The 19,554-nt window shown below is 41.3% G+C and overlaps 1 protein-coding gene across 2 annotated transcripts in view; it reads left to right on the top strand.

The window, feature by feature from the left end:
- ADAMTS17 (ADAM metallopeptidase with thrombospondin type 1 motif 17) overlaps positions 1-17,794 on the top strand; it is a 434,783-nt gene extending 416,989 nt beyond the window's left edge. For both annotated transcript variants that reach the window (XM_069766309.1, XM_069766308.1), the window contains one exon: positions 10,381-17,794. In XM_069766309.1, the coding sequence (XP_069622410.1) occupies positions 10,381-10,532 (152 nt within the window). In that variant the 3' untranslated portion in view covers positions 10,533-17,794. The remainder of the gene's footprint in view (positions 1-10,380) is intronic.
- Positions 17,795-19,554: the final 1,760 nt, after the last annotated feature.

Raw genomic sequence — 19,554 nt, 5'->3', positions numbered from 1 at the left:
TATACTGCTATATGCCAAGTAGTACAGTGATGAAACGCAGCAAGTTCCAACCACTTTCAAAGCACGATGCATTATTTGGTTACAATCAGTAGCAGAAATGCTGGAAGATTTTTTCCATCCAAATTTGTGGGCAGTGAACACACAATGAATTACAGATGCAGCAAAGTAGATTAGCATTTAATGGGAATCTGCCCTTAAGAATAACCCTCCTAAGCCATCTATATGGGTATGCAGGTCATAGGAAGCTGAATAATACAACCCCTGGCAAAAATTATGGAATCACTGGCCTTGGAGGAAGTTCATTCCGTTGCTTAAGGCTGCCTTCACACTAGCAGTATTTGGTCAGTATTTTACATCAGTATTTCTCAGCCAAAACCAGGAGTGGGTGATAAATGCAGAAGTGGTGCATATGATTATATTATACTTTTCCTCTAATTGTTCCACTCCTGGTTTTGGCTTCCAAATACTGATGTAAAATACTGACCAAATACTACTAGTGTGACGGCAGCCTAATCTTGTAGAAAAAAAAGCAGCTAACATAGAAAAAACTCAGAAAAAATACATACCATGAGATACGGCCTTCCCAAAACCCTGTCTGATGACAAATGCACACTAAGCAGGATGCAGCCGGCCTCCACTGATAAAGGCTAGGGGCGGCACAGGTGCAAACTACTTGATAAAAACAGCCACCCCAACCAAACATTGCAGGGGTTGGCTGCCTAGCAGAAAAAATGCACATTGATATGACTCACATAGGACGCCAGTCACACTGATAAGTGTAGTGCACAGTGTCTGTATGCAACCTATTGATGACGCCCCTTGTATTAACAGGCGGGCTGCCCAGCACTAAAAAAATGCAGCACACAGTGACAGACGCCCCAGAAAAACCTAGCCAACATAAAGAGGCCTGGCCACATCCTGCAAAAAAGGATATGATAAAGTGCAAAAAAATGCATGCATATGATAAATGCATACACTATATGGGGTATTGGTTTAATATTTTGGCCAAAATAAAGTAAGCCCGCAACCCAACGGCAAGGGTCCCCATAATATTGCGGGTCCTACCACTAATATCAAAAACAGCTAACATAGAAAAAACTCAGAAAAAATACATACCATGAGATACGGTCTTCCCAAAACCCTGTCTGATGACAAATGCACATTAAGCAGGATGCAGCCGGCCTCCACTGATAAAGGCTAGGGGCGGCACAGGTGCAAACTACTTGATAAAAACAGCCACCCCAACCAAACATTGCAGGGGTTGGCTGCCTAGCAGAAAAAATGCACATTGATATGACTCACATAGGACGCCAGTCACACTGATAAGTGTAGTGCACAGTGTCTGTATGCAACCTATTGATGACGCCCCTTGTATTAACAGGCGGGCTGCCCAGCACTAAAAAAATGCAGCACACAGTGAAAGACGCCCCAGAAAAACCTAGCCAACATAAAGAGGCCTGGCCACATCCTGCAAAAAAGGATATGATAAAGTGCAAAAAAATGCATGCATATGATAAATGCATACACTATATGGGGTATTGGTTTAATATTTTGGCCAAAATAAAGTAAGCCCGCAACCCAACGGCAAGGGTCCCCATAATATTGCGGGTCCTACCACTAATATCAAAAACAGCTAACATAGAAAAAACTCAGAAAAAATACATACCATGAGATACGGTCTTCCCAAAACCCTGTCTGATGACAAATGCACATTAAGCAGGATGCAGCCGGCCTCCACTGATAAAGGCTAGGGGCGGCACAGGTGCAAACTACTTGATAAAAACAGCCACCCCAACCAAACATTGCAGGGGTTGGCTGCCTAGCAGAAAAAATGCACATTGATATGACTCACATAGGACGCCAGTCACACTGATAAGTGTAGTGCACAGTGTCTGTATGCAACCTATTGATGACGCCCCTTGTATTAACAGGCGGGCTGCCCAGCACTAAAAAAATGCAGCACACAGTGAAAGACGCCCCAGAAAAACCTAGCCAACATAAAGAGGCCTGGCCACATCCTGCAAAAAAGGATATGATAAAGTGCAAAAAAATGCATGCATATGATAAATGCATACACTATATGGGGTATTGGTTTAATATTTTGGCCAAAATAAAGTAAGCCCGCAACCCAACGGCAAGGGTCCCCATAATATTGCGGGTCCTACCACTAATATAAAAAACAGCTAACATAGAAAAAACTCAGAAAAAATACATACCTTGCGGTTGGGTTGCGGGCTTACTTTATTTTGGCCAAAATATTAAACCAATACCCCATATAGTGTATGCATTTATCATATGCATGCATTTTTTTGCACTTTATCATATCCTTTTTTGCAGGATGTGGCCAGACCTCTTTATGTTGGCTAGGTTTTTCTGGGGCGTCTGTCACTGTGTGCTGCATTTTTTTAGTGCTGGGCAGCCCGCCTGTTAATACAAGGGGCGTCATCAATAGGTTGCATACAGACACTGTGCACTACACTTATCAGTGTGACTGGCGTCCTATGTGAGTCATATCAATGTGCATTTTTTCTGCTAGGCAGCCAACCCCTGCAATGTTTGGTTGGGGTGGCTGTTTTTATCAAGTAGTTTGCACCTGTGCCGCCCCTAGCCTTTATCAGTGGAGGCCGGCTACATCCTGCTTAGTGTGCATTTGTCATCAGACAGGGTTTTGGGAAGGCCGTATCTCATGGTAAAGAAAAAAAAGCAGATCACAGACATGGCACAAAACTACAGTCATTTCAAATGGCAACTTTCTGGCTTTAAGAAACACTAAAAGAAATCAAGAACAAAAATATGTGGTAGTCAGTAATGGTTACTTTTTTTAACCAAGCATAGGGGAAAAATTATGAAGTCACTCAATTCTGAGGAAAAAATTATGGAATCACCTTGTAAATTTTTATACCCAAAAATAACACCTTCATCAAATTAGATCTGCTCGTTAGTCTGCATCTAAAAAGGAGTGATCACACCTTGGAGAGCTGTTGCACCAAGTGGACTGACGTGAATCATGGCTCCAACACGAGAGATAACAATTGAAACATAGGAGAGGATTATCAAACTCTTAAAAGAGGGTAAATCATGACGCAATGCTGAAAAAGATGTTGGTTGTTCACAGTCAGCTGTGTCTAAAATCTGGAGCAAACACAAACAACATGGGAAGGTTGTTAAAGGCAAACACACTGGTAGACCAAGGAAGACCGAAAACTTAAAGCAAAATGTCTCCAAAACAGGAAATGCACAACAAAACAAATGAGGAATGAATGGGTGGAAACTGGAGTCAACGTCTGTGACCGAACTGTAAGAAACCGCATAAAGGAAATGGGAATTACATACAGAAAAGCTAAACGAAAGCCATCATTAACACCTAAACAGAAAAAAGAAGGTTACAATGGGCTAAGGAAAAGCAATCGTGGACTGTGGATGACTGGATGAAAGTCATATTCAGTGATGAATCACGAATCTGCATTGGGCAAGGTGATGATGCTGGAACTTTTGTTTGGTGCCGTTCCAATGAGATTTGTCAAGATCACTGCCTGAAGAGAACATGCAAATTTCCACAGTCATTGATGATATGAGGCTGCATGTCAGGTAAAGGCACTGGGGAGATGGCTGTCATTACATCTTCAATAAATGCACAAGTTTATGTTGATATTTTGGACATTTTTCTTATCCCATCAATTGAAACGATGTTTGTGGATGATGAAATCATTTTTCAATATGATAATGCATCCTGCCATAGAGCAAAAACTGTGAAAACATTCCTTGAAAAAAGACATAGGGTCAATGTCATGGCCTGCAAATAGTCCGGATCTCTATCCAACTGCAAATCTTTGGTGGAAGTTGAAGAAAATGGTCCATGACAAGGCTCCAACCTGCAAAGCTGATCTGGCAACAGCAATCAGAGAAAGTTGGAGCCAGATTGATGAAGAGTACTGTTTGACACTCATTGAGTCCATGCCTCAGGGACTGCAAGCTGTTAGAAAAGCCAGAGGTGGTGCAATAAAATACTAGTGATGTTTTGGAGTGTTTTTTTTCATGATTCCATAATTTTTTTCCTCAGAATTGAGTGATTCCATAATTTTTCCCTATGCTTGGTTAAAAAAAACCAAAACCATTACTGACTACCACATTTTTTGTTATTGATTTCTTTAAGGGTATGTGCACACGTTGCAGATTTGCCTGCAGCTTTTTCTGTACTAAATCCGCAGCTCTTGGCAGAAAACGCAGGTGCGTTTTTTGTGCGGTTTTTGCTGTAGTTTTTGATGCTTTTATGTATGCGTTTTTGAAAGCTAAATAAAGATGTATTATTGAACAAAAAAAAAGATTTGTGATGTCATGTCTTGTCCAACCTCCTCTTTTACATTTCTCCAACCCACACTTCATTACTTAGACATAGATAGATAGATAGATAGATAGATAGATAGATAGATAGATAGATAGATAGATAGATAGTCATGGCCAAAAGTATTGACACCCCTTCAATTCTGTCAGATAATACTCATTTTCTTCCTGAAAATGATTGCAAACACAAATTATTTGGTATTATTATCTTCATTTAATTTGTCTTAAATGGAAAAACACAAAAAGAATTGTCCTAAAGCCAAAATTGGATATAATTCCACACCAAACATAAAAAAGGGGGTGGACAAAAGTATTGCCACTGTTCGAAAAATCATGTGATGCTTCTCTAATTTGTGTAATTAACAGCACCTGTAACTTACCTGTGGCACCTAACAGGTGTTGGCAATAACTAAATCACACTTGCAGCCAGTTGACATGGATTAAAGTTGACTCAACCTCTGTCCTGTGTCCTTGTGTGTACCACATTGAGCATGGAGAAAAGACAGAAGACCAAAGAACTGTCTGAGGACTTGAGAAACCAAATTGTGAGGAAGCATGAGCAATCTCAAGGCTACAAGTCCATCTCCAAAGACCTGAATGTTTCTGTGTCTACCGTGCGCAGTGTCATCAAGAACTTTAAAGCCCATGGCACTGTGGCTAACCTCCCTAGATGTGGACGGAAAAGAAAAATTGACAAGAGATTTCAACGCAAGATTGTGCAGATGTTGGATAAAGAACCTCGACTAACATCCAAACAAGTTCAAGCTGCCCTGCAGTCCGAGGGTACAACAGTGTCAACCCGTACTATGCGTCGGCGTCTGAATGAAAAAGGGACTGTATGGTAGGAGACCCAGGAAGACCCCACTTCTTACCCCGAGACATAAAAAAGCCAGGCTGGAGTTTGCCAAAACTTACCGGTACCTCAAAAAGCCTAAAACGTTTTGGAAGAATGTTCTCTGGTCAGATGAGAAAAGTAGAGCTTTTTGGGCAAAGGCATCAACATAGAGTTTACAGGAGAAAAAAGAGGCATTCAAAGAAAAGAACATGATCCCTACAGTCAAACATGGCGGAGGTTCCCTGATATTTAGGGGTTGCTTTGCTGCCTCTGGCACTGGACTGCTTGACCGTGTGCATCGCATTATGAAGTCTGAAGACTACCAACAAATTTTGCAGCATAATGTAGGGCCCAGTGTGAGAAAGCTGGGTCTCCCTCAGAGGTCATGGATCTTCCAGCAGGACAATGACTCAAAACACACTTCAAAAAGCACTAGAAAATGGTTTGAGAGAAAGCACTGCAGACTTCTAAGGTGGCCAGCAATGAGTCCAGACCTGAATCCCATAGAACACCTGTGGAGAGATCTAAAAATGGCAGTTTGGAGAAGGCACCCTTCAAATATCAGGGACCTGGAGCAGTTTGCCAAAGAAGAATGGTCTAAAATCCCAGCAGAGCATTGTAAGAAAATCATTGATGGTTACCGGAAGCGGTTGGTCGCAGTTATTTTGGCTAAAAGTTGTGCAACCAAGTATTAGGCTGAGGGTGCCAATACTTTTGTCTGGCCCATTTTCGGAGTTTTGTGTGAAATGATCAATGTTTTGCTTTTTGCTTCATACTCTTTTGTGTTTTTTCATTTAAGACAAATTAAATGAATATAATAATGCCAAATAATTTGTGTTTGCAATCATTTTCAGGAAGAAAATGAGTATTATCTAACAGAATTGCAGGGGTGTCAATACTTTTGGCCATGACTGTAGACAGAAGAAATGAGATAGATAGATGTAGATAGATATATCTATGGATAGATGTAGATAGATATATGGAAAGTTAGGCTACTTTCACACATCAGGTTTTTGCCGTCAGGCATAATCCGGTGAGTTTTTAAAAAAAGGATCCGTTTTTTTTTCGCCGGAACTGGTTTTTTTTCTCATAGAGTTGTATTAGCGCCGGATTGTGCCTGATGGCCACACGTTTCATCCGTTTTTTGCTGGATCCGTAAAAAAAAAACCTGTTTCCGGTGGACGCTGATAACGTACAGATGAAAGTTTTTTTCTGTCTGGCGAAAAAACGCACAGCGACGGATCCGGCAAAAAATGTATGAAACTGAGATGTGAAATGATGAATTTAGCCTCCGAATCCATTTTTTTTCATGCATTTTTGCCATTGAAATCATACACATCTTCCATTCTCTCTCTCTCTAAAAAAAAAACGGATTAGTTGCATCAGTTTTTCACTATTTGCAACGGATCCAATTTTTCAAAAATTCGCCAGATCCCGCCTGACTGAAACAAACTGATGTGTGAAAATAGCCTAACTATCCATATATCTACCTACATCTATCCATCAGGCAGGATCTGGCGAATTTTTGAAAAAACAGATCCGTTGCAAATAGTGAAAAACTGATGCAACTGATCCGTTTTTTTTTTTAGAGAGAGAGAGTATGGAAGATGTGCTTGATTTCAATGGCAAAAAATGCATAAAAAACCAGATTCGGAGGCCAGATTCATCATTTCACATCTCAGTTTCATACGTTTTTCACCGGATCCTTCGCTGTGCATTTTTTCGCCGGACAGAAAAGCCGTTCTTCTGTACGTTTTCTCCGTCCACCGGAAATAGCTTTTCTGACGGATCTGGCAATAAACAGATGAAACGTGTGTCCATCATGTGCAATCTGGTGCGAATACAATCCTATGAGAAAAAAATGGATCTGGCGGAAAAAAAAACGGATCCATTTTTTTCAAAACTCGCCGGATTGTGCCTGACGGCAAAAACCTGATGTGTGAAAGTAGCCAGATAGTTATATCTATAGATACATAGATATATCTATCTGTCTATAAATATATCTATAGATAGATATAGCCATAGTTATATCTATAGATATAGCCATAGTTCTATCTATACATATATCTATAGATATATCCATAGATATCCATGTATAGATATATAGATTTATCTATGGATATATCCATAGATATATTCATTGATATATAATAGCAAGGCCTATGTTTCTTAATGAACGTTTAATTTAAAAAATGGGAAAAAATGACGTGGGCTTCCGCGCAATTTTCTGTGCCAGAGGGGAAAAGCCGACGGCCGGGCTTGAATATTTGTAGCCCAGGAAGGGGGTAATACCCATGGCCCCTCCCAGGCTATGAATATCAGCCTGCAGCTGTCTGCGTAGCCTTTACTGGCTATTAAAATAGGAGGACCCCAAAAAAAATTATGACGTGGGGTCCCCCTATATTTTATAGCCAGAAAGGATACGCAGACAGCTGCGGGCTCCTATTCATAGCCTACAGAGGGGCCATGGATTTTGGTGCCCCCGGCTGCAAATACCAGCCTGCAGCCGCCCCAGAAATTACGCATCTGTAAGATGCGCCAATTCTTGCACTTAGCCCCTTTCTTTCCACTCCCATGTAGCGGTGGGATATGGGGTAATAAGGGGTTAATGTCACCTTGCTAATCTAAGGTGACATTAAGCCCGGTTAATAATGGAGAGGCGTCAATAAGACGCCTATCCATTATTAATCCAATAGTAGAGAAAGAGTTAAAAAAAAATTAAAGACACAGTCAGAAAAGTATTTTAATATTCTTAATTTAAACATACTTACCATACTTGATCGCCTGCAAAAAATTAAAAATAATAAACCGTATACTCCCTGTCCAACGCAGTCCAATTAATAACGAGTGTCCCACGACGATCTCCCCAATAGAACAGTGACATCGGGTGATGTCACTGCTCTATAGACCTTCAGTGACACACTGACAGGAGACAATGGCTCCTGCAGTGCATCACTTAAGAGGTTACTTGAGTTCAGAGTCTCACTTTATGGCAATGCTGCGTGGGAAATTTCTCACACAGCAGTGCCACAAGTGAGACTAGGGACTATTTTTTACAGTGGCGGAAGAATACAGTGTGGAAGGATACCTTCCGTCATTGTATTCCTGGAGCCCCTGGAGAGCGGTCACATCAGCTGATGTGGCTGCTCTCCACGGGAGATCGTCGTGGGACATTCGTTTTAATTGGATATCTGCGGACACAGGGAGTATATTGTTTGTTTATTATTTTAATATTTTTTACAGGTGAAAATGGCTTTGCGGATCAAGGTGATGGTGAGTATGTACTCTATGTTGTATGTACTGTATGTCTATATGTATGTATTGTATGAATGTACTGTATGTACTGTTATATGTTGTATATTGTATGTACTGTTATGTTGTATGTACAGTTGTATGTCCTGTTATATGTTGTATGTTGCATGTACTGTTATATGTTGTATGTTGTATGTACAGTTATGTTGTATGTACTGTTATATGTTGTATGTTGTATGTAATATGTTGTATGTTCTGTTGTATGTTGTTATATGTTCTGTTTTATGTTCTGTTATATGTTCTGTTGTATGTTCTGTTATGTTGTATGTACTGTTATATGTGGTAAGTACTGTTATATGTTGTATGTACTGCTATATGTTGTATGTACTGTTATATGTTGTATGTTCTGTTGTGTTGTATGTTCTGTTGTATGTTATATGTTTGTTTTGGTTTTTTTTTACATTCAACACATTAGCCGGATGATGGGACTACTACTGTCCCATCATTGGCTAATGTGTCAGTCACTGTCACTGTAGCAGGCATAGCCCGATGGGACTTGTAGTCCCATCGGAAGATGCCTGCACACACACACAGACCCCCGCACAGACCCCCGAGAGCCCCGCACAGACCCTCCCAGCAGCCCGCACAGACCCCCAAGAGCCCCACACTGACCCCCGGCAGCCCCCACAGACCCCGGCAGCCTGCACAGACAGAGAGCCCCGCACAGACCCCCGGCAGCCCGCCTAGACCCCCAACAACTCCCATACACCTCCTGCAGCCCACACAGACCCTTGGCAGCCCGCACCGACCTCCGAGAGCCCCGCACATACCCCCCGGCAGCCCGCACAGACCCCCGCACATACCCCCCGGCAACCCGCACAGACCTCTGAGAGCCCCGCACAGACCCCTGACAGCCCCGCACAGACCCTGTTTGCACACATATACACGCACAGTCTCCACCCACACTCCGCCCACACACTCCCCCCTCCCGATCTGTAGCGTTTTCACCTGCAGCTAAACCGCAGATCTTTTTTACATCTGCGGTTTTGCTGCGGATATGCCTGACTCAATGCAAGTCAATGGGTGCAGAAACGCTGCAGATCGGCACAAAGAATTGACATGCTGTGGAAAAAACAGCACTGCGTTTCCACGCATTTTTTTCCGCAGCATGTGCACAGCGGATTTGGTTTTCCATAGGTTTACATGGTACTGTAAACTGCATGGGAAACTGCTGCAGATCCGCAGCGTCAAAAACGCAGCGGATCCTCGGTAAAAACCGCAACGTGTGAACATGGCCTTAGTGTTTCTTAAAGCCAGAAAGTTGCCATTTGAAATGACTGTAGTTTTGTACCATGTCTGTGATCTGCTTTTTTTCTACAAAATTAAAGAACTGAATGAACATTCTCCAAGGCCGGTGATTCCATAATTTTTGCCGGGGGTTGTATGTACATGAGCTGTTAACATTAGTGCACAGAAACAGATCCCGAGAATCTGATCACAGAGGTTATTATAAATGGAATGGGGCATTACCAGTGTGAGACATGTAGATCAGCAGAGCAGACTGTCAGTCATTACATGTCTCACCCTGGTAACGCCTTAATTTAAAATAATCTATGGAGGCAGATTGTCTGAAAGATCTATGTCCGGCCTATAGATTTAAACAGCTCATTTACATATAAGAAAATGTCAACTTTTTCTCCAGATTTTCTCCACAGATTTCACCCTTGGCAAATTTGTGGCAAATCTGCAGCATGTAAAACTTTTGTGCCAAACTCTGCAATTGATTTTTTTCCCTCTACCATATGGACATACCCTAAAGGTGATGTAATGTGGCAAGACTCTTGGTGCCACCCACCATAAATAGTAATTCTCATTGGTAATACGACTTAGATCTATTTCTAGTGGTTTGTGATATAGTATGATGTATCATTCTCTATTCCCTTTTCTTCCAGCGGCTCTGACCTACAAGTGTACAGGTGACCAATGGACAGTGTACTGCAGAGTTGTACGAGAAAAGAACCTGTGCCAGGATATGAGGTGGTACCAACGCTGCTGCCAGACATGCAGGGACTTCTACGCTACCAAGCTGCAGCCACAAAGCTAGTGACCCCCAGCGCTGAGCGGAGCATTGCACACAGGACAGAAGTGCTACAATCAGCAAAACAAGACTTGAACACAATGGTGCTGGGTAACGATAACAGGGGGCCATGTCGGCACATGCTCTGTATACTGCTGAGCTTGTTCTTCTGCTTCACCGATTGTCTCCTGGATGTTTAACATGCTAAATGACTTCATCTGGATTATGCAAACATATTCTCAGGCAAATCAAGCAGACTGGAGAAAATGTGATATATTTTAGTGGTTTGCCCAAAAATGTAAAAAAAAGGCCAAACCATCCAAAATGACATTCTTCTATGAGTGGCAGCTGCACAATGAGGCTATCTGCAATCAGCAGCAGTAAAGTGGCGGCTGACATGTGGCCGTGTCCATACTAAGGTGCTTAGTGGCTGATCAATATTTGCACACTGTTGAGTTATCTGTATAGTAATGGCTACCAGCCTGTGTTTTCTTTTTTACTGTCACTCCGTGAATATTAGACACACCAGTAAATCCGCCAGTTTCTTCCTAATGTTACAGCTATTGTATAATGTGAATATGGGGTCGCAGCGTGCCAGGAGACAGCTGTGTCTTCTAGAAATACACCACTCATGGATTCTTCTTTTCCTTGTCACTTATAAACTGGCATCCTTCGCAGTATTGTAGCTTGTGACTTATGTAACATTTACAAGGGACTCTTTCTTCAATATTGGTGCTTGTATGTCACCAAAATCGGCAACAAATGGGACAAGTAGCTGTATGGGGTCCTGGATCAGTTACTGTTTTTCTGCGTTCGGTCATGCAGTCTTACTACAGAGTCTAGAAGACACTTGATGAATGCACATAGGTGGATAAACGCAGCATTTAAGGGGTTATTGGGGATTTAAAAAAAAAATAATAATAGAGTAAGGAGCAAATGTGTTAAAATAATAAATTAAAAGGTCTGTTAGCACAAAATGACTGTTCAAACCAAGCACATGTGCAGTATATTCTTGACGTGGCTGAGCAGTTTCTATGCACGTTCCCACTGCTTTTTCTTCTATGGTTCCTGTAAAGCCAGAGCGGTCAATCAAGGAAGAGGTGGGCATAGATGGATAAAAATAGGCAGCTGGGAGAGTGAAGTAAATTGTTTGGCCACCTCAAGGTTGCAACGGGTACCTGTGCTTGGTTTGGACAGTCTGTTTGTGCAGACGCTCTCTTTAACCAGTACTCACCAGGTCAGTTCCTGCCACACTTTTTTCACTATTATCCATTCATATGAGATGGCTGCAGGCAATACGTAGCCTCAGTGGTCTTGTACCATACGTGCTGGAACCATTGCTGAGGTCAGTGATGTAGTGGATGTACGGCACAAGATCACTGCACCTAAAGGAACAAGAAATGGTGGACAATCAGAATGACAACACTGAGACGGGGAGGAATTGACCGTATGTGTATTAGTTATTTTAACACACATTCTTACCCATTTTATGATCCTGGACAATTAGATTAATGGTAAACACTACATTATTATAATTGTGGATGCAAATATGTGGTTGTTACGGTGTTCAGAAAATGCACTACAGTGTGATTGGCAATGGGCACAGCAGAACTGTGTTCATACCACTTTTTATTATGTTCCCTACGAATACCAGATCACTGTTCTCCATCCTTGTGTTAATGCTCATATGCTTTTTTTTTTGTTTGTTTGTTTTAGTTCTGTGTCTTTTTTTTTCTTTTGACAGGTGGAAAGTCTTCCACAGCTCCTGTCATATAGACCCTTTCACTTGTAAGGGTTCAACAAAATTGGGATATTGTATCAGCTTCTATGTATTGTATATCTCCTTGTGTGTATATATATATATATATATTTTTTTTTCTACTGTTTTATATTCCGTCCTTCTATTGTAGCAGGATACAAACATATTTGGGCTTATAGGACTTCAGTTATAAAATGCATCCAAGGTGCAGCTTATGATCCACCTAAGACCTTTGTCACACTTGCAACTGCAATGCGAGAAACTCGTGCGAGCCTCTCGCCTCAGTACCCGACACTGCCGCCGGCGGTTCAGACCGGAGCGTTCAGCTGCATAGAAATACATGCAGCCGCACACTCCGGTCCTGAGTGCCGGCGGCAGTGCCGGGTATTGAGGCACGAGTTTCTCTCATTGCAGTTGCACGTGTGACAGTTGCCTAAGGCTGCCGTCACACTAGCAGTATTTGGTCAGTATTTTACATCAGTATTTGTAGCCAAAACCAGGAGTGGGTGATAAATGCAGAAATGCTGCATATGTTTCTATTATACTTCTCCTCTAATTCTTCCACTCCTGGTTTTGGCTACAAATACTGATGTAAAATACTGACCAAATACTGCTAGTGTGACGGCAGCCTTAGGCTGGGGCTACACAGTGACTTTGGGCGTGACACTGGTACACAGGAGGAGTGCTATCGGGTCAGGAGGAGCTGCCACTGAACTGCTTCCCTGTGATCGGTCAACTACTTCCTACAACCACCAAGTGATCTACTGTATCCCATGTAGCCAGTAATATATCAGTTTTCATTAAACATTACTCCAATGCAGGGATGTCAAACTCGTATACACAGAAGGAGAGAGAGAGATATTATTATTATTATTATTATTATTTTTTTAAACGTCTACAATTGATAACGTTTTTCCTCGTCATCAAATATAATTATGAACTTTTTCATATGGAAACAAACTTAAAGGGGTTGTCCCATGAGCAAAGTACATTTTAATTAATAGATCTTACAATAAAAATTTGTAATAATATGTTATGTAAGAGCAGTAAAAAGCCTAATTTAAATATGTAATAACAAAGAATAAAAAACCTTGAATAATACAGATAATTAAGTTTGATGCAAACAAAAGTGCCTCCAAACACAGTATGATACCCCCACAATTCCTCCACACGCAGTGTGATGACCCTACTGTACTGCCCATCCCTCAATCCCCCCGACAAAGAATGGTGACCCCATCACAGTATGATTCTCCTACTGTAATCCCCACACAGCCCTCCATACAGTATAATGGCGAGAAAAAGTGCTCCATACAGTATAATGGCCATAGTCCTCCATACAGTATAATGGCCATTGTCCTCCATGCAGTATAGCAGCCTTAGTTCTCCATACAGTATAACGGCCATAGTCCTCCATACAGTATAGCAGACATAGTTCTCCATACAGTATAACGGCCATAGTCCTCCATACAGTATAGCAGCCATAGTCCTCCATACAGTATAATGGCCATAGTCTTCCATACAGTATAGCAGCCATAGTTCTCCATACAGTATAATGGCCATAGTCCTCCATACAGTATAGCAGCCATAGTCCTCCATACAGTATAATGGCCATAGTCTTCCATACAGTATAACGGCCATAGTCCTCCATACAGTATAATGGCCATAGTCCTCCATACAGTATAGCAGCCTTAGTCCTCCATACAGTATAGCAGCCATAGTCCTCCATACAGTATAATGGCCATAGTCCTCCATACAGTATAGCGGACACAGTTCTCCATACAGTATAACGGCCAAAGTCCTCCATACAGTATAATGGCCTCACATAAAGCTCCACATAGTACAAAGGGCCCCACATTAAAAATAATAACTACTCACCTCTGCCTGTTCCCCCACTGCTCCAGTCTCATCGTTGTGTCTTCAGATTCTCTGTACATCTTGGTACAGTGGACATGTTGTACTGATATCATCTTGCATGCTGCGCTGAGATGTCAGACGCAGAGGGGAATGATGGGAGAGGGAGCGCCAGCTGATGCTCCCTCCTCCATCACTGCTTTTAACTGCGATGCCAGATGAAGGTGTTGGGATACCTGACCTGCATCACGAGCCAAATATATTCGAGGGACTTACCCGATGTTGCGAGCCAAACATACTCTCCCTGTGGGCCAGAGTATGACACACCTGCTCTATTATTATTTTCACATTCCTAGACGCATATGGTGGTTACGATCTTATGATTTGCAAGGCAGTTTTACTTCTGTTCCCTGCATGATGCAAGTTGTAACTGAAGTCCATTGGAGAAAGCCATTGTATTGCAGAAGCAATTCTATGGTGATGTAATGTTCCCATTCTGTTGGCTCAAACAATAGGGAAAAAGTTAATGAAAACCCCTTTAGTTGCAGACCGCAGCCAATCAAGGTGCAGCTTTGAATTTTCAAACTCGCAAACAAAAATTAAAGCTGTGCTCATTGGTGCCTATGGACAACAAAGGCAATTTTACTTTTAGACAGTTTCATAAATCTGCCTTGTTGTTCTTATATTTTAGTTATAATACTAACTCTCAAAACAATAGGTTATTAAAGATTGCCACTAAGTGGATAGATGGGATGTCCTCAATATTCTTCTATCCATTAAACTTGTACTGGCTCAGATATAGACCTCTGCACCACTAAGGCAAGGTATACCACATGTGAAACGTGTACATATAGATATAATGTATTGCTAAATTCTGTACATAACACAGATGTAGTAGTGATAAAAATCTATAATTATTATCATAAGTAGCAAAGTAATCAGCATTGTACAAAGGAGATTCAGGTGCCGTGAGCACATTTTATTTGTAGAGCCTTAAATAGATTATCTGATAGTTCTTAATTTAAGAAATTGTGGGGAGGACAGAGCATAAGCGGTCAGATGAGTCTGACAGTCCCGCTAATCTCATCTTCTCCTCATTGTATTGTGATTTACTGACATCTGGTGGAAAATTGTACTAAATACAACTTACTAGTCCTATCTCTGGTACAAAGGTGTGTCTACCAGAGAGAGGTGACATTCAAAGGGGACTTTCATAGCTAAACGCTAGAGGTTACTTGTACAACAAGGGCATTTAACACTAAGAAAGGTTTGATTCATGAGAACGTTGAGCTGTGTATGAGTTAATGGCAGACATATACTGTACGATTGCGGATGTTTGCCAAACAGAACTCACAGATGTGGTGTAAATCTCCAAATACTTGTTACAGAAGTAGTCTCATCACAATTTATATTTCAGAGTCCGTCCTACTTATCTCTGTAATGGTGTGTAAGTGTATTGATATACTTACTGATCGCTTTCTTAAACTTACCATTATCATAAAATATAATGTGTCATGAAAAAAAACTCTCTGGGATTTGTTGAAATATTCCAGAGTTATTACCACATAAAGTGACAAGTGTCATTTGAAAAATCAGGAAAGTGAAAACAGGCTTTGGCGGTAAGTGGTTAAAGGGCAGTAATGAATTAATGCACATATCACTACATAGGATAATGGAGTGAAAATTTTGATGAGACTTCTTTAATGATGACACCCCAATGTTGTATTGCAGACAGAGCTCTATGAGCTCTCGGGCTATGTTCACTTTGTGAGCACTCAATATCCCTGTACAAAAAATTATCCAAAAATGCTCGAAAAGCTCTTCCTATTAATTTCTATCGGAAATCCATGTTCACCTGAGGAGTTTTTGAACCTTTTTTTCCTGAATATATTTTGAAAAACCTGGTGAAGAAAAACAAATAGGCTGAAAAAAACTGCACACCACTTCACGAAAAGATAAACTCCCCAAGAAAGGATTGCTTCTAGAATGTCTAAAGTCTAAAGAAAAGAAAAAAACCTCCATGTGAACATAGCTTTAGGGATAAATTGGAAGGTGGAAAGGATGGTTTTAACAAATGTGTGGCTGATGACCGAGCATTGTTCTCTAAAAAACCAATTATGGATATGCCAACCGAAATAAAAAATTACATCTTCCAATTCCAATTTTTGAAGGGACTCTTTCGGCACGATTTAACACCACAAAATATAAGCGCACGTCCCTCTTTGAAAAACAAGTTCAACAATACCTTTACATGGTCAGTCCGTTCCTCCTCTACTGAGAAATCAGCATTTTAAATTGATATACAAATGAGGGTGAAAAACAAACCTACTGTAGAGCTGAAGCCTCTGTCACTCCAGCTCTATTCTCTGCCCAAGCGGCGCCTCCTTCTGCTTGATGGACAGCTCGTTTGCCTGAAGTCACACAGCATAGAGGCTGTCAGTCAAGCAGGAGCAGGTGGCTCGGGATAGGAAATAGAGCTGGAGTGACGGAGGCTTCAGATCTGCGGTAGTTTTTTTGCGTATCAATTCATATGCTGATTTCTCAGTAAAGGAGGAAAGGACTGGCCATGTAAAGGTATTACTGGGCTTGTCTTTGTAAATGTTACATGCAGATATAAATACTTTGGGTGGTGAAATCCTGCTGACAGATTCCCTTTAAGATTTAACTACTGTGTCGCAGTTCTGATAGGCATGAAAAACGAGCCAGACCAAACCAGTGACGTTCTCTATACATTAGGTTTGTATGTATGCCGGATGCATGGGATAAATGAGCTTTTTGTAGCATTTTACAATGGTGCTAACTGATCACAAAGATGCTTGTGTATTGTGCGAAGGATGTTCCACTGTTACTATGGTGCTGTACACTTTACAATGGTTTGTGGTGCTATTTTTGTATTGAAATGAAAACAAAAGTATAGTTGTTGCTTTGTTACAATATAACACAGGGTAATTACCTATATGTCGTCTGTATTATTTCAGAATCATAACAGTGGCTTCAAAACAGGTAATGTAGAAAAATAAGGAAAATGAAAGAGATATAACCCACTCTGTACAAAATAAAGAACTTAGTGGAAAATTTATCAAGACTTTTGCATCAGTGACTTTTTTGAAGTTGTAAATAAAAAGTACCGTATATATAAAAAAAAAAAAGGGGGGGGAAGGTGGAGTGGATATATAGCTTTAGCCAGAAGTGTTACATATAAAGATGCACCAAATTTATCAAATATCGTCAGACACTTTGATTAGTCTGGCACAAATCCAGAATTGTTTTTTTTTTTTTGTTATTACAACTTTCCCAATAAAGGCAATAAAAAATTATCAAAATGTCATTTGTATCCAGAAATTGTACCAATAAAAACTGCAGCTTGCTACACAAAAAGAAGCCCTCATGTAACACCACTGTTATAAAAGTACGGTAAATTAGTTATGGGTCTCAGAAAATGCAGCCCAAACATAATCAAAAACAATTATATAAGTTTTGTATCACCATAATCGCACTGACCCGAATAGTCCTATTGCCAGGTAATTTTGGCTGCTCAATAAACAACGTAAAACAAAACCCAAGGTGCAATGGTGGAATTGAGGGGCTTTTTTTTATCATGTCACTGCCCCTCTTGGTATTTTGTCCCCCACTCTACCTTACGTTGTACATCCCCTAATAAATATTGCTATATATTCAATTATTGGACATTTGTTTCATTTTTTTTTCTCTGGTTATCATTTTAAATCTACGATTTGTCCATTGGTGTGCATTGGTGGTGATGGTACCCCCTTTTATGTGCTTTATATGTGCACCTTGCCTTGAGGTTTAAGTGTTTAACTTGATTATAGAACGCCCCAAGGGCTGCCACCTGGACCTTTAAGGTGCTGGTCGCCAGGCCACGTTCCAACCCCTTCTGCAGAAATTCCAGGATTGCCATAATTGGAACCCCATCTTCTTACAGGTTTTACCATAAGCTTTCGTGGCAAAAATTTTCCTACTCTTTAGCAGGGTGGAGACCAAATTTGGTGAAAACCCTCTATCCGTCAACAGTGCTTTTTCAAATTCCATACTGTTAAATGAAGGTTTGCTGCCTGAGGGTGGAACACCAGTCACTGAGAAAGACGGTCTGGAAGTTTCGGTAGAACGGAAGGATCGGTGATCGACATCATCCTCAGCCAGGAGAACCAAGTTCTTTTTGGCTAAAATGGGGCTATCAGAAATATTCACAATTTGTCCTCTCTGATTTTCCTTAGAACCGGGGGAAAGGCATAGGCCAGACTCTGATTCCATAGGGTCATAAAGGCATCTAAAGCCTGAGGGTTCTCTCTGGGATCTAGGGAGTAAAAATACTCTACCTTTTTGTTGTCGACATTGGCTAAAAGATCTATGACCAAGAGGCCCCACATTTCCACAATCTGTTCGAAAACAGACTCTTTCAAAGCCAACACGCCCTGTCTTGAGTGCGGCTCAGAAAATCTGCCTTTTGATTCTCTACCCCTGAATGTGTAGTGTTGATAGGGATAGGAGATTGTTTTCTGCCAAATTGAAAATGGTGTTCCCCTGATGGTTTAGATAGGCCACTGCTACCCGATAGTCCAAAAATATTCGTACATGATGACCTTGTAGAGTCTCCAATAATTCTAACAGGGCGTAACTCACTGCCAATAGCTCTCTTTGATTTAAGGATACATCGATCTCCTGGCCTCTTCAAATCCCCTGACTAATCCTGTTGCCCAGGTGTGCCCCCCATCCAGTGGGGCTTGTGTCGGTGGCAACTACTCGGGACACCTTCGTTACCCAAGGGACCCCTTTGGACAGATTGCTCATATCTCCCCAATTTAGAGAACAAATAGTGGTCAGACAGTCATGTGCCCCTCTAAGAGACTTTTGAATGAGGCCTGGTTCTTTAGACTGTCCCATTGTAGGTCCCTGGTGTGTAGCTGTGCCCACTGAAATGCTGGCAAACAAGCAGTAAAAACCCAGCAGGGACATGGCCTTTCTCAAAAACATGAATGGGTTCTGTGAGGCTTTTGATAACTTGGTCTATAATCTTCCCCTTTTTCTGTACTGGGAGGCGGCACTCTTGCTTCCAAGAGTCCAATATTAAACCTTGAAACTCTTGCACTTTCCTTGGCTCAAGACTTTTTCAAGTTTAGGAGCCAGCCCAGGTCTACTAGGGTAGTCATTACTCTGCTTAGCTGATCTCTGCAAAGTTGAGCTGAGTTGCCTATTACCAGAAGGTCGTCCAAATAAGCGACTATCAAAATATCCTGTTCTCTCAGGTGTGCCATTGCCTCCGCCACTAATTTGGTAAATACCCGAGGAGCTATTGATAACCCAAAGGGAAGGACTTTGCACTGGAAACACTTTATTTCCCCTTTTTTGGAGACCGCTACTCTGAGGAACCTCTGGGCGTCTTTGTGTATAGCGACATGGTAGTATGCGTCGCTGAGATCC

The sequence above is a fragment of the Ranitomeya imitator genome, chromosome 4 (genome assembly GCF_032444005.1).
Source record: "Ranitomeya imitator isolate aRanImi1 chromosome 4, aRanImi1.pri, whole genome shotgun sequence".
NCBI lineage: Eukaryota > Metazoa > Chordata > Amphibia > Anura > Dendrobatidae > Ranitomeya > Ranitomeya imitator.
The sequence above is the reverse complement of the archived record's forward strand: the minus strand, read 5'-3'. Positions and strand labels throughout refer to the sequence as shown.